The sequence below is a fragment of the Lithobates pipiens genome, unplaced genomic scaffold (genome assembly GCF_037356315.1).
Source record: "Lithobates pipiens isolate NorthernLeopardFrog02 unplaced genomic scaffold, aLitPip1_a1.2 Scaffold_30, whole genome shotgun sequence".
Lineage (NCBI taxonomy): Eukaryota > Metazoa > Chordata > Amphibia > Anura > Ranidae > Lithobates > Lithobates pipiens.
Genome location: NW_027507791.1, coordinates 141,434,723 through 141,451,281, shown reverse-complemented (window position 1 = coordinate 141,451,281; position 16,559 = coordinate 141,434,723). Strand labels below are relative to the sequence as shown.

Below are 16,559 nucleotides of genomic sequence, written 5' to 3'. Positions count from 1 at the left end.
CTCCTGAACTGCTCTATCACCAATAGATAGATTAATGCATGAATCTATCTATTGTCGCTGCTGCTGCCCCCTATTCAGGTGTCCAGCCCCTTGTCGAGCGCCGGGCATCTGAATTACAGTGGCGGGGTTTCTTTGGAAGCGCCCGATTAGAGCTGTCAGCTCTAATAGGCGTCCTGATTAGAGCCGTGGGCTCTAATAGGCTTCCAAAAGGGTAAACAGCAGGCGCAATGTGCTGTTGTGTTAGAGAAGCGTATACATCGCTTCCCTAACACTGATCCGCCTCTCAGCCAATCAGGTTACCGGGTCTGTGTTACCTGTCACCTGATTGGCTGAAATCACAGGCACTGTGACTGGACGCCTACAAGGCGTCCAACCATTGCAGAAGGAGAGAGGAGGAGCGGGCGGGAGAAGACATCGGGGTCAGGATGAAATGGAGGACACCGCTCGCGCCTGCCGCCACACTAGAGACAAGATAAGTGCTGGGCAGATGGCGGGCACAGTGGCAGTACTTGGGGCACAGTGGCAGCACTTGGGGTACAGTGGCAGCATTCAATGGGCACAGTGGCAGCACTTGGGGCACAGTGGCAGCATTTAATGGGCACAGTGGCAACATTTGGGGCACAGTGGCTGCGTTTGATGGGCAAAGTGGCTGTGTTTGATGGGCAAAGTGGCTGCGTCTGATGGCACAGTGAGGCTGCAATTGATGTTTTTTTTTCCCCAGAATTTTTCAGTTTGTTTGCGCCCCCCCCAAAAATTTTGAGCACCAGCCGCCACTGATTAGTATACAGTACATGATTCAAGCAACCCATGACTAGAAAGTATAACTATAGAAAAACTGGAACATTAAACAATAACTTACGGTTTTTATGGAAGAGTGATTGCTGAATGTGATCAGGTGCAAATGGCGAAAGAAGGTTGCGCAGCCACCTATATAAAAAAAAAAAAAAGAAAAGAAACAGTCAGGATATGGTGGAGCATTCCTATATCCTTAATACTTCAATGTTAGGAATGATCTGGCATGTTATGGAAAGGCATTTAATGCAGAAAGTTTTTTGGAGTATACTGAAGAATTCCATGTTCACAGCGACTGTAAAAATTTGTTTTGGGCCAGCTTGGTTCAAATGAACACTTACCTGCAGAATGATGCCACCGCTTTTGATGCTGTAATACACTGCAGTAGTATGTGCTGCATACAGTGGCATTCTCTGATTGGCTAAGGTGAAGATCATTACATTCTCCACCCATCTTCACATCAACTAATCACAGAACGCATTCTATTCAGTAATAAAAAATAAAAGACTAAATGGCTGAAATGTCACATTATTGACTTTGTTCTTTCCAGGTGCGGAAGGAAAGTATCTAATACTTGGGTAGGATGAAAGCATTGTTTGCTGTATGCAGAATAAGCTGCTGCACTGTTTTACAACATCCACAGTGGATGGACCATTCTGCAAAGGTAAGCATTCATTTGGACTAAACTAGCACAAACAAACATTTTTAAAGTCATAGATTATGTTTAAACAATATTTTTATTAGCTGTTTTATGCTGTTAGAGTGATGGGAGTGTTTGATAAACTATAAAAAAGGTGGTATACTTAACCTGCTCTGTGCATTGATATTGCACAGAGTGGCCCCTTACCTCCTCTTCTGAAGTACCTCACTAGCATACCTCCCAACTTTTTACTTTGAAAACGAAAGACATTTCAGGGAGACAGTGACCTGCGGCGCGTTACACAAAAAGATGGGGGTGGCCAAACGTGATAGTGGGAGGGGCTTATGTCAGTGGTTAAACAAAACCTGGGCTTCCTTGTACCTATAAATAATGCAATGATTGCTGTGCCATAAGCTGCAGTCTCAGGGAAACATATAAACCTCAACACAATCATTTAGAAAAATACTTCCAATACATCTGGTTTTGTATACACTGAAGATAGACAGAGAGCTTAAAACAAAGGATTATGAAGGACTTGAGGAACCCTGAGATGGAGCCAGAGAACAAACACTGCAGTACATGTAGCACATAGTAGCAAATGTTGGTCATGGTCAAGCTGTGCCTAACAGTGGGAGTGGCTTAAAAAAAGAGGAATAAACAGAAGCTGAGTCTAGTTGCTGGATACGGTGCAGCATTTCTTGAACAAATGATCATCAGAAGGAAATGGTATTTCAAATATCAGAAATATGCAACATAACACTTAGGGCTCATTCACACTAGTGGTTGTAGGGGTGGTAAAACTGTGGCTCAGCCACAAGGTTTTAACAGGTCACCAAGTGCTCTCCCTTTAGCGGCAGAGGCAGAAACCGGGGGTGTACACATGCTGCATCTGTAACGCTATGCTTTGTGGCTGAGGCAGGAGTGATATTCTGATGCATTGGTGGGTACTGCTGCCCACTGACCACAACCTATTCAAGTGAATGGGGATGCCTTGCAAAGCATTACTTTCTCAAATCATATCACACCAAACTGCATAGTACTGCAGTACCATGTGGTTTGGTGGCCACAAATATGCTGCCATTAACAATGAATGGCACCCATGTGCGTCTCACAAGGGCAGCATGGTTGCATGCAGTGTGGACCAACCTTTAGAGAGAGAGGGTAGGAACATTATAGTATAATGAAAAAAGGAAAAAAAATCACTATGGTACATGGAAGACAGAAAGGAAGGATCACTATGGTACATGGAAGGCAGAAGGGAAGGATCACTATGGTACATGGAAGGCAAGAAGGAAGGATCACTATAGTATATGGAAGAAAGGAAGGATGAATCACTACGGTACATGGAAGGCAGGAATGAAGGATAACTATGGTACATGGGAGGCAGGAAGGAAAGATCACTTTTGGAACATGGAAGGCAGGAAGGAGCATTATGGTATATGGAAGGAAGGATTACTATGGCACATGGAAAGCAGGAAAAAAGGATCACTATGGCACATGGAAGGCAGGAAGGATCACTATGGCACATGGAAAGCAGGAAGGATCACTATGGCACATGGAAGGCAGAAAGGATCACTATGGCACATGGAAGGCAGAAAGGATCACTATGGCACATGGAAGGCAGAAAGGATCACTATGGCACATGGAAGGCAGAAAGGATCACTACGGCACATGGAAGGCAGAAAGGATCACTATGGCACATGGAAGGCAGAAAGGATCATTATGACACCTGGAAGGCAGGAAGGATCACTATGGCACATGGAAGGCAGAAAAGATCACTATGACACCTGGCAGGCAGGAAGAAGCACTATGGTACATGGAAGGATCACTATGGTACATGGAAGGCAGAAAACATCACTATGACACCTGGAAGGCAGGAAGAAGCACTATGGTACATGGAAGGATCACTATGGTACATGGAAGGCAGTAAGGATCACTATGGTACATGAAAGAATGCGGGAAGCACACAATGTCACCCACAAGAACACCCACTTGAATACACTAGAGTGGAGGGCCAGCAGAGATCAGCACACTGCACTCAGTGCTGCATGCTGGGAATGCCTCTGCCTATGCTTCTCAGTTTGAGTGCTTCTCTGCGCTGTTTGCAAATAGGGCATGCGGGGGAGAAGCACCTGCGGGTCAGCAGGACAGGGACTTGATCATGATCTGCCTGTCAGCTGCCTGTCACCCCAGCCCTAGATATTATAAAGAGAGTATTAAACTGCCCAACAGCACTTGAACTCTAGTAAACTTTATTTTAAAACTTCTACCTACAGGTAAGCTTCTATGAAGTTTTACCTGTAGGTATGATATTATTTCCTAAGCTCACACCAATTAGGAGATTTGCACCTCGGCCTTAGCCAATGTCACTGCACATGTAGTGAATGCGATGTGAATGCAAAGAGCGCTGTACTGTGATGATGACTCCATTCGTGCAAGAATGACGTCAAATGGCCAGAGAACACAAAGCCGGAAGAAAGACTAGGTGAAGATGGGATTGCTGGCAGTGGTGACAGCTGCTAGTGGGCTCCGTTTTAAAGGTTAGTCTGCCATAATATGCTAGTATACAATGCACACTACCACACCATGGCATAACATGGCAGGGTGCCCATTTAAAAATGGTGGTAGAGTTTACTACCACTTTTAAATGAAACAGCATTCATAAACAGTTGCACTTGTTAGATTGACAGCTCTGATGCTAAAGGTTATAACCCGAGTTGATCTTCCCACATTCTGATTCAAGAAAGACATGAAAGTCACAAGCCACCAATCCAAGCTTTTAAGTTTTTGTTTGTGGTTCAATGTACAAATGCAGGCCAAACAGTAACATTAGTTAGGGAGGTTTGGGATTTACATTGATAGCTGATCTCTATTTAGAGCAGTGATTCTCAACCTGGGGTCTGGACGATTTGCAAGGGGTCACCAAATCTTGGGCTGTTCCTGAAGCCCACTGCTCTCCCAGCCTTTCGCGGCCACCCAGCAGGGCTGTCCCTGGAGCCCGTGGCCACCCACTCAGGCTCTTCGCAGCCGCCCATACAGTTCACAGCATGGCTGGGGGGCAGAGACTAGAGGTCAGCTGATTGGTGAGGAATACGAAGTGGGAGGGGCCCTATTTCCTGATTTCAGCATAAGTGTCACTGCTACGAGACACCACAAAGCCGGAGACACAGTGAGTAACACTACCTGTGATTAGAGTTGCCATTAAAAGTCCCTACTACAGCTCTCATATCAGCAGATGATCTTGATCAAGAGCACTTAAGTTGGCTGATCAGAATTCCAGCCACCCCCCCCCCCCCCCACACTACCACTCATCCCATCCCCCGCCAGCACTGCCACTCATCCCAACTCTCCGCCAGCAAGGAGTAAAATAAGAAATAAAAATAGAGAATTGATGGAAGAGAGAGGAAAAGAGGGGGAGGAACAAAGAAAAAGGGAGAGGAAAGAATAAGAAAGATAGGCTTGAGAGAGGGATGGGGGAAAAAAAACAAGGAATTAGGATAGAGAGGGATAAAAAGGAGAACAAAGAGAAAGAGCGGTACATGCTAAAATGAACCATAAGGGGTTTTAATACTGTACTGGACTCAGGGAGCCCTAAATGTCTATGGGTTAGGGGCACAAATTACTTGTCTTGCTACAAAAATAATTTTACTGTTAGGGGTCCCTACAACTTGGGGAATTTTATCAAGGGGTCATGGCACTAAAAAGGTTGAGAACCACGGATTTAGAGTATCCATCAAAGCAAACAATAGACCGGCCTGTTCTTTTACACATGAAATCCCTCTGTTTTTCACTGCTAAGTGAAACTATCCATTATTGCTATTTAGAGGATAAAACTTGGGTTCTTTGGTTTTTAACAATATGCCATAACTTCCATAAACCATCTTTAGTTGATATACATACCTGTTTCGTGAGTGGTTAAACCATTCTATATTGCCGTGACGATATAGAAATTTAGACACCTTGTATGGTCGTAAAGCAAGGAAAAAAGGTGACCAAGTTTCTTGGCGTTCAAAGAGGTCAGAGTGATTACACACCTGGGAGCAAAAGAATATAAAACAATGACAACACTGATATGGTAACCAAACAACTACTTCCTTTCTACCACATATCCCTTGAGCAGCCAACATTTTTAAAGATGAAGTCCACTAAAGTGAAGTGTAGGGGTGTGTTTGGGGATGGGAAGATTAATGTTGTATTCTCTAATGATGCAAACCCCCCCAAGAAGAAAATGTTTTACCTTTAATACACTCTGCCGGTAAATTAAAGGGCAACTGTACTTTCATTTAAAAAGTACAGCTATAATAAACTATCTAAAAATTTTCATTATAATAAACCCACCCTCCCCCCAGATGCTTGCCCAAATCTCAGTGTCATGGCACTAGCCACTAGCAGTGCCTGCACTGTCCCTCCCCTCATACTTTTATGGGGCCATCTCCCTTAGAATAACTGTACTTTTAATGAAAGCACAAAACCCATCACAGATGTATATAGCATAGGTAAATCAAAAACATAAATATTTTGTACACAGGATGAATCCAAAACACTCAAAACAATGGGTGGAGATATATCTATAATTAAAAAAAATAGAAGCAAAAGTGTACATGAATCTGATTTGTACACAAATATATTCCAATAGGTGTGTATGTATGGCTGCCCTACCTGTTAGAGTGATTATCCAGGACTACAGGCAAAAAAAAAAGAATGAAACATAACGTGTTTTCAGTGGAAGCATATATTACTGTGTGCGAACAGCCTACCTTTCTGAACTGCATGACCAGGTTCATAAGGCTGCTGGTGGTGTTCTGTGCTTGCTGGGCTGTACCCATGGAGGATTGAAGGAGATCATCAATGGATATTTTGTTCTTTAGAGCCTGATAGAGCAGCTTCTGTCGACTGGTCAGACTGCAGTACATCAGTATTTCAATCTGGAAAGGAAAATCAATAGTATGGTGTTAGTTATTGTATTTTTTTTTCTTCACTTGCTAGACAGTACCTAATGGGCTTTGTGAGGAGCAGGGAATAATTGTGCCATCTTAAATGACAAACTCTGCCTGTGTAACATATAACGGTGCCTGCCAATCTTTATATATGCAATCCTTAAATGTGCAAATCTCATATATTCAATAAAGTGCAATAAATGCAAATCAAAACGGGTATGTGCTGATCCAAACAAACAAATATATGAAGATTTTATTTAGATCAAAGGTATATATACAGGAAATGTGTATATTCTTCAATAACAGTAAAAAAAACAAACAAAAAAAAAACACACACACACATATTATATATATATATATATATATATATATATACACACACATACACAAATGATAATTAATTATAAAAATACTGTTCAGTGCATCAGCATACCAGGACATTTTGGACAATTTTGGGGATGGCCCCTTCCTGTCCCAACATGACTGAGCAGTGCACAAAGCAAGGTCCATAAAGACATGGATGAGCGAGTTTGGGGTGGAGGAACTTGACTGGCCTGCACAGTGTCCTGACCTCAACCTGATAGAACACTTTTGGGATGAATTAGAACAGAGACTGCGAGCAAGGCCTTCTCGTCCAACATCAGTGCCTGACCTCACAAATGTGTGACAGCCTTTCCAGAAGAGTTGAAGCTGTTATAGCAAAGGGTGGACCAACTCAATATTGAACCCTATGGACTAAGTCTGGAATTCCATTAAAATTCATGTGCGTGTAACGGCAAGTGTCCCAATACTTTTGATGATTTTGTGTATATCAGGTCATTTACACTTTTCCCCATTATCATGGGATTACTATGTTCCCCTGTATACTGCCTTCTTGGTCAGTGTGGGTGTTGGAAAGTTAATCCAGTGCCCAAAAGAGAATGATACTCATAGTGTTCACTGCATATTTAAAGTGCTACTAAAGTCCCTTTTTTTCTTTACAAATAACAAACACGTCATATTTACCTGCTCTGTGAAATGGTTTTGCACAGAGCAGCCCAGATCCTCCTTTTCTCTGGTCCCTCTTCAGGTGCTCCTGGCCCCTCCCTCCTGTTGACTGCCCCCACAGCAAGCAGCTTGTTGGGGGCAGTCAAGCCAAGCCACAGCTTAGTGTGTCCATTCAGATATGGAGCTGCTGTTCTGCCCCGCCCTCTGTCTTCTGATTGGCTAACTGACTTTGATCTAATGACTAATTACCAGAGCATTTTTTGCGATTCGGCACTGTGTCGCTTTAACTGACAATTACGCGGTCATGCGGCGTAAATACCTAAACAAAATTGACATCCTTTTTTTCCCATAAACAGAGCTTTCTTTTGGTGGTATTTGAGCACCCCTGTTACAGTGCTCCACCTAGTGGTACTCCGCAATACCAGACCATCAGACTGTGGAGGAGACACACTAGTATAGATTGGCTGTACATCCCAAAGTTCAAGCATCTCTTTTAATGCTTCGGTTATAAACCAGGCCCTTGACTCCAGACCCAAGTCCTTCCTGGGGATTTTCATGACACTGGGGATACAGAGAGACTCACTTGCTGAGACTTGAAAAGTTGCGACGGTTAATGGAATCTTCTCGCAGCTGGAGGTAAACACAGCCTGGTGCTCCACCAGAGCGCTGCCAATTGCTGGACTCATACCCAACTTCTCAGGCTCAGCATCAGTGAACTGCTCCAGAACATTACCAGTGACGTCACGTTGACACTCCATGCCAACCTCAGTTTTGTGGGTCACGGACAATGTCTCTGCTGTGACCTTATTTGGTTCATCCTGCTCACCAGGGTTAACCCCTGCAGCAGCCACCGCACCCTCAGGTACAGGCTGTTCTGCAGCCCCTCCTGCTGGCCCAGCAGAAACTGTGTCCACCTTATTTTTGTGCATAAAAGCCTTATCTATCAGGGAGATAAGATTTTCACCCCAACTATTCCAATCTATTGTATGCGAGCTCCCTTCTGCGGTACTCCTCAGCACCGATCCTTCTGCCCAAGGAGACACATAAGAACAGACTGGCTTAGTTGCAGACTCATAACACCAGTCATTGTAAATTATGTCAGACTGTGGTAGCACAGGTTGCAATACACCATATTCACCACCTTTCTCTGCTTGCATTTCATAAGCCTCACACACTTTTGCATTTTTCACAGGTTGTGTTAATCCACCATTTACCTGCACATTTTTAGTACTAGCAGCTTGCACTAACACATTACCATTACACAGTACAGTTCCCTTCTGTCCCACCAGAGTGACATCGCAGTTGTCCAGGGCAACCTCTGACTCCAGTACATGAAGTTCCCTGGAGATTCCTGTGGACAACTGTGCTGTCTTACCACCAGTTGCTATAGGCAATGGCCCATTTTTGCTAACCCCAGGTTCTTTTAGAGCAAAAGTTTTCCCAACAGCATTAAACTTTTCATTAACAGTAACACTTATAGCATTTTTCGCATTTGTAGGCTGTCCTAGCCCATGGTCAACTTGAGCCTGATAGTCATTAGACACAACACTTTTAGTCATCAACACAGGTTCTATTTGGATTTTAACCCTTGCATTCCCACTATATAGGGAAAAGTCATTCTCAAGTGCACATTCAGTGGCCCCACTAACTGGGGTCACTCCCACATCATCATGGACAGTCTCGTAACCAGTCCTTTTATACATGAAATCAGCAGTTCCAGCCATCATTTCATTAAAGACAGTCTTACCCACCGCAGTAGTTGGGGTCACCATCTTCATTTGAGTACGTCGTCTTATGCACCAGTCCTCTGCTGCACTTTTACTGGCCAACTCCTCCTGGTGGCCATGGGATGAAACTACAGCAGGCATCTCCCACCGTTTAGCACCCCCTGCAGGCACAACAGGAAACTTCTTGTTGCTAGGGGTGACTGCAAACATATTTTCACCGGAATCTGGGCCTACAGACAAAACTTTCTCAGCAACATTATCTCCAGCCGTATTCCACAACCTAGGGCAAGAAAACATGCCATGCCCCAGCTGGCCACATTCCAGGCATGGTACTGGACGATTTTTTTCCAAAGCGATTCACTCCTGGTGATTCCCAGCTGGCCGGAATGCACAGGCCTCTTTGTGGGGACGCTAAACCAAACCTCTACTGCAGCTCCTTTCAGGCATAAATTTCACTCCGGTTGCCATGGGAGACCGCACTCTCCCAGCAGAACTTTGCTGGCTCTCTCCAACATGATAAATTGGCTCCTCCTTAAGCCACTTTCCACGATCCTTATTAGACATAGCCCATGGTACAGAGACAGCCCGACTGGCTTCCTCTGCATTGCTATGGGCAACCACTCTCATCCTCAGCCTTTGATCAGCCTCGCTCCTTGCATATAGCATGGGCTTCTCTCTACTGGATCCCGTCTCATGTTGTGACACATTCACATCTTTCACAATAGCTGTTTTAACTGCATCAGCTTTGCCAGGGGCAACAATAGCCCTCTTCCAGTTATGGACATCCAGCGGCTTTCCCCTTGCACTGAGGGTTGGCTTCCTTTCCTCTGTAGCTTGGTTCAGTGCTGCTAAATGCCGCTTGCACCAATCCACTGCAGATTCAAATGCTGGTGGACTCTCCATAACAGCAGTCACCTGTGCACTCATTGCACCAGTGTTGCTAGGGACAACCCCAGCCCTTTTTCTCCTTGATACACTCTGATCAGGTATGTATGGGGCTCGTTCGGGCGGTAACAACCCCTCCAACCACAGAGCTCCGTCTCTCATTTCAGCAAACCTTGCCTCTTTTAGGAGCTTTGACCGCCCCATACTTAGAGACTCCAGAACAACTTTAAACAGTCCAGGAAAATGAAAGTGTCTCTTTTAAAGCAAGTTGCTTTTCTCTTCATGCAAGCTTTCCTCACCTGCACATTGCACACACTGATTGTGCTGTCTCATGCACACAAACCCAGGTCATAGCAAGAAAAAAAAAATGTGACTTTTCATTCACAGGTACACCACGCAATGCCTTTTGCCTGGCTGCACTTCCACACACAGCCAATAGTTCCTGACGTGAACTTACTGTAGAGCAAGGACCCGGATTTCACCGTCTTCTGCCCGCATTCTCCACCACTTGTGACATTGGGGTGTTTAGCTCAAGTGGTAGATGCATTTTTTAGTCCACATCAGGCAGGCGTTGATGGTTAAGGGCCTGGTAGCCCACGTTTATTATAAGAAAAACAAAATATTAGTCCATCCAGTAATCCCACGCAGGGGTCCAATCTTAAATTCAATACACACAATCCAAATGAAAATGCTAGCCCACCTGGCTACTCTTCAGCAGTAGTGCTGCTATAAGTACTTGCCCTCAAACGAGCTGCTTGGATACACAATGTCTTAGGCTCCTTGGACGCACACAGCTTCAAGCCCTTCAACACACAGTTTTGGACTCCTTGGACGCACACAGCTTCAACCCTTCAACGCACACAGCTTTGGGCTCTTTGGACACACACAGCTTCAACCCTTCAACGCACACAGCTTTGGGCTCTTTGGACATGCACAGCAGCAAGCTACTCCACTCCACCATCCCTCACACTCTACTCCCAACAGCCCCTTTGTTTTATGGCCTGTGTGCAGCTGGGCACACACCCTGCTAGTTATCCTCAAGACCTGGACACAGGGTTGGAGATCCCTCTTTCCTCCAATTTCACAGGGACAGAGCCTCGCTCTGTCACAAGAGGAACAGAGTAATCCCATGATAAAAGGGAAAAGTGTGGTTGACCTGATATATATTAGGTCCATCTTGTAAGGTGAGAGCAGTATAATGCTGGTGGTGGGATAGAAGCACAACAAATACAAGCAACCCTACAATCTTCACGGGTGGAAAAGACTATACTGTGTACCCTCATGGCTAACAGAAGGCAGTATCAGAAATAGACTTAAAAAACTTAACATAAATAAGTCACCGGGACTTACACCCGAGGGTCTTTAAGGAACTCAGTCAGGTGATAGCTAGAACATTGTTCCTAGTTTTTATGGACATGGGTATTTTTAAATGTTAAATTCCCTAAGACACCTACTCTCCATGCATTGCCAAAAATTCATAAAAATCTCACTCTACCCCCGGGACGACCAATAGAAACTGCAAGTCAATTGATAGATGATTATCTTCGACCCCATTTGGAGGGCCTTACATCTTTTTTGCAGGACACCATGGACCTCCTCAGAACTCTCGACAGGATACATATCCCAAAGGGAGCATGGTTGGTGGCTATAGATGTTGAAGCCCTCTACAACTCCATCCCAAATGAAAGAGGGATGGCTGTTGTGGAGGGCTTTATCTCTGAACAAGATCAAACTTCAAAACCATATAATAGATTCATTTCAGATCTGTTGAAGTTCATTCTGACCAACAATATCTTCTTGTTTGGCCGTTCCCACTACCTCTAGGTGCAGAGGGTGGCAATGGGGACAAAGTGTGCCCCATCTTACGCCAACCTGTACCTGGGGGGGGGGGGGGGGGGGTGGGAATGAGAACTTTTGTTCACAGAGGAAATGCAACAGTTTCTTTGCAAAATATGGCGTTGCTATATTGATGACATCTCTCTCATTTGAACAGGCACTGAGGATGAGTTGCTTGTCTTCTTTGAGAATTTAAAAGATAACCAATACAATCTCAAGTTCAAGTTTACTCTAGAATACCGGCAAGAAAAACTGAACTTTTTGGATGTTCAGATATTAGTCAATCAAGATAGGGGCCTTGGCTCAACTTTGTTCCGCAAGCCATCTGCAGGAAACTCACTATTACATGCCAATAGTTCCCATCCAACCTCTCTGGTGGCTAGTGTCTCTTTTGGACAATATTTTAGATTGAGAAGACATTGTAGTGAAAACACAGCATTCGAGAAAGAAGCCAAAGCACTTCAGTTACACCTCCAACAACGAGGCTATAGTAAAAAATGCCTAAAAAAGCTTGCCATGTAATGCCAAGCTGCTGCAAGCAAAGCCAACAGAATATTGGCATGTATTTAAAAGGGGATTCACTCCAGAGATAAAATGATAATTCTCCCACTCTATAATACTCTGATCCGGCCTTCATTATGCCATCCCGTTCTGGGCACCAGTCCTCAGGAAGGATGTGCTGGAACTGGAGAGAGTCCAGTAAAGGGTAACAAAGCTAATAAAGGGACTAGAGGATCTTCGCTATGGGGAAAGACTACAAGCATTAAACGTATTCTCTCTGGAAAAGAGACGCTTGAAGAGGGGATATGATAGCAATGTACAAATGCCATACTAGTTTAGGGAAAAAACTTCTCAGTGAAAGGGAATTTAAAAAGACATGTGGCCATTCACTGAAATTGGAAGAGAAGTTTAACCTTTAGGGCACTTTCACATTGAGGCGTGGAGGGCATCGGTGGCAGAGCGCTGCTTTTTTTTAGCTGTGATTTACCATCGCTTTAGTGGTGCTTTTCAGCTGCTATGTACAGAGGCGCTTTAGGAGTGATGCATACACGGCTCCTAAAGCGCCTCAAAGATGCAGACTTTTTTTTAGCTTCCTGCCAGCGCACCACTCCAGTGTGAGAGACCTGGAGCTCTCACATTGAAGTGACAAGAGAGGTGCTTTACAGGCGCTATTTTTAGTGCTATAGTGCTTGTAAAGCACCTCAATGTGAAAGGGGTCTAAACTAGAGGTCGACCGATATATTGGCCGACCGATATATCGGCCGATATTTGGCATTTTTTAATTAATCGGCATCGGCCGATTGTGCTGATAAAAAAGCCGATTACATGTTCAGCGCGACTTGCAAAATACTTCTGTAATAGAAGTCAATGTAAGTTGCCTGAAGACATCAGTGAAGGACTTTCCTCCTCTCTGGGCAGGCTGCCAAGAAAAGATCAAAGTGATTTAATGTTTCTTCTTCAATGGGCTGAACTCCCTGAAGTTCTCAGTTTAACCATTTAAAGACTAAATCTTTTCTGACACTTGTTGCTTACAAGTAAAAATTCAGTATTTTCTGCTAGAAAATCACTCAGAAGCCCCAAAAATTATATATATTTTTTTAGCAGAGACCCTAGGGAATAAAATAGCGGTTGTTGCAATATTTTATGTGACGCGGTATTTGCGCAGAGATCTTTCAAACGCAAGTTAGCCCTTTTTTTTTTCATCCAAAAGTTTTGAGTACCTGTTTTTGTGTATTTAATAAATATTTTTTTTTTTTATCTAAATTATACATACAAGTGAACTGATTGTAGGTTTGTTTTGTTTAATAAATGTGTAAGACATTTTCTGCATCACTTATTAAGGCTGCTTTCACACTGGATCGGGCAGGCGTTGACGGTAAAACGCTGCTAGATTTAGCAGCGATTTACCGTCATTTTAGCCCCGCTATTCGGCTGCTAGTGGGGAGGTGAAGCACTGCTGCAAAATCGCATTGCATGTGCTTCAGCAGTGGTGACCATTCATTTCAATGGGCAGGAGTCTCCTCCTCTAGTCAGTCCCATACCCCCACAGTTAGAAACACACATGAGGGAACACATTTAACCCCTTGATTGTCCTAGTGTTAACCTTTTCCCTGCCAGTGACATTTGCACAGTAATCAGTGCATTTTTATAGCATGGATCGCTGTATAAATATCAATGGACCAAAAATGTGTCAAAAGTGTCCGATCCATCCGCCACAATGTCGCAATCATGCTAAATATCACAGATCGCCGCCATTACTAGTAAAAAAAAATAATAGAAATGCCATAAATCTATCCCCCTATTTTGTAGACGATATAACTTTTGCGCAAAGCAATCAATATACGCTTGTTGCAATTTTTTTTTACCCAAAATATGTAGAAGAATACATATTGGCCTAAACCGATGAAGAAATGCGTTTTTTAAAAATCCATTTTTGGATACTTATTATAGCAAAAAGTGAAAAATATATACACTTTTTTTCCAAAATTGCTGCTTCTTTTTGTTAAAAGAGCAAAAAATAAAAACCGCAGAGGTGATCAAATACCACCAAAAGAAAGCTCTTTTTGTGGGGGAAAAAAAGGACGTAAATTTTGTTTGGGTACAGCGTCGCACAAAATTGTCAGTTAAAGCGATGCAGTGCTGTATCACAAAAAATTGGCTGGTCATTAAAGGTGAAAATCTTCTGTGGTTGAAGTGGTTAAGGAAAAAAGAATAAATACACATTTACAGAAAACAATGTTTATTTATTATTTTTTTCTTTATTGGAGCAAAGCATTGTATCCATGATCAGCTTTCTGCCCTTACCTTCATACAGGCTTTGTTTCAGTTAGAAAGCTGGAAAAAGTGTCAATGGACTAAAAGTGTGCTGATCAGAGCACTCGTAATCCACTGAGAACTACAAGCCGTTTGCCACAATGGAAGATGGAATTTGTACTTTATACATTCACAGATCTCTGCGAATCAATGATGGGGCTGCGGGCCCCGATTTTAAATGAGACAGCCCTTCTAGGGGTGGAAAGCACCCTAAATACGGGTGTAATATATAGTATGTTACTAAAGGTGAACTTATCCTTTAATCGCCACTGGGATTTTTGTTAAAAAAAAGGGTATGTATTATGTAGTCTATGTGAAAGTTATAGAGTCTACTATATAGTATACATATTTGAAATGTATCAACTCTGATGTTCAGAGTATGACAGCTAAAGGATCTTCTTCTGTGGTACTGTGGTTTTACTTGGCAATGAATAAATAGAGACCAAAAAATGAAAAAGTTATTTACAAAAGATGGACAATGCTGGCATACAGTTTACGAAAAAAAAAGAAAATCATAATTACCCAAAAATTACTTTATATCTCACCTTGTCAGAAAGCTCATTCTCAACATCCTTTTTGATTCTCCTGAGCATAAAAGGCTTAAGGATCATATGTAAGCGAGAAAGTTGATCTGGAAAAAAGACCCCAAAAAAACATACATTTTTCTATACATTTGCAATTAACAGCCCTTTTAAAGATGTTCATTTAAAGTAATATTAAAGGAAAAAAAAAACAATAAGTAAAATAAATAACAAACATGTTATACTTACCTGGCCCCTGATGTGGCCCCTGATGTGGCCAAAGGGCCCCATATCCAGTAATATTTATTATAAGTAATGCCCCTGAAGACTTACTGGAGGAAATGGTTAGAGACTGAAGTCATGTTGTAGGGGACAGTCAGAGACTTAAGATTTGTTACATGAAACTGCTAGATATTACTGTTATTGAAAGCCACTTCACAAATCAATTATCCTACTACTAACTGCAGGGCACAAAGAAGAGCTATGTTTTTATTGAAGTGGAAAGCAGACAACACCTTAGGAAGAAAGAAGGATCTTGGGCACAAGACTCATGGTTTGATCCAGGAAAAACCCTGAATAAATATTTGTACAAAGGGAAAGCAAGAGGTGTTGAGCAAGGAATGGACGAGGCCAAAATCTGCCCTTTACGAGTCCAGATTGTAGGAAGGCCAGAATAAGGCAAAGAGTATTCTTTGGAGTTGAAGAGCCTGTGTTCATGGCAAGAGAAGGATTTCCTGGTATAATAGTAGAGCTTTTTGGAAGTGGCTTTCCTTGCTTTTAGCAATGCGGGAATAACAGAATCAGACTTCTCTGTCCCTCTGAGATTCAAAAGCTCAGGTTAAACCAGGGGGCCCTGAGACAGTAAGTCTAGCCTGTTTGGAAGAGGACAGGAGTTGCCTCCCAGAAGTCTGAGTATGTCCCTGTATCAGGTTCTTCTAAACCTGTTTGGTTCAATGAGAATCACTGGTTACTTTCCTTGCTCTATTTTGCAAAGCAGTCAAGGCAGAATTTCACTAGAGAAAAAGCATAAATTATCCTGAATTGAGTCCAGGAAATTATAAGTGCATCCAATGCCAGTGTTCAGGGATTCTGGCCACAAACAGGGGTTGTCTGATTACACCCTGATAGGGTGTCTCTGAAGGTGGGAACTTAGTAGGGCAAGATGTTGACGTGGAGCTTGGCTTTCTCAACCATGTTCGCTGAAACATGAGAGATTGGAGCACTTCTTCCCAGCCTGAGAGGCAAACATCTGTTATCACCTTTCTTGAATGGATTTGGGCAAATGCAACAGCCTCGAAGGAGGCTATTAGGATGCTTAGAACTCTCCTAGAGAATCTCATGCCGCGTACACACGGTCGAACTGTTTGACGTACTTAGTCCGTTGAAACACATTTCAGCGGACAATCCGCTCGTGTGTGGG

General features: G+C 43.2%; 1 protein-coding gene across 2 annotated transcripts in view; it reads right to left on the bottom strand.

The window, feature by feature from the left end:
• Positions 1 to 16,559, bottom strand: part of INO80 (INO80 complex ATPase subunit) — a 392,097-nt gene that overhangs the window by 110,932 nt on the left and 264,606 nt on the right. For both annotated transcript variants that reach the window (XM_077464921.1, XM_077464922.1), the window contains exons 19-22: positions 15,164 to 15,249; positions 6,190 to 6,357; positions 5,333 to 5,466; positions 860 to 927 (exon numbers count right to left, since the gene is read on the bottom strand). In XM_077464921.1, coding sequence (XP_077321047.1) covers positions 860 to 927; positions 5,333 to 5,466; positions 6,190 to 6,357; positions 15,164 to 15,249 — 456 coding nt within the window. The remainder of the gene's footprint in view (positions 1 to 859; positions 928 to 5,332; positions 5,467 to 6,189; positions 6,358 to 15,163; positions 15,250 to 16,559) is intronic.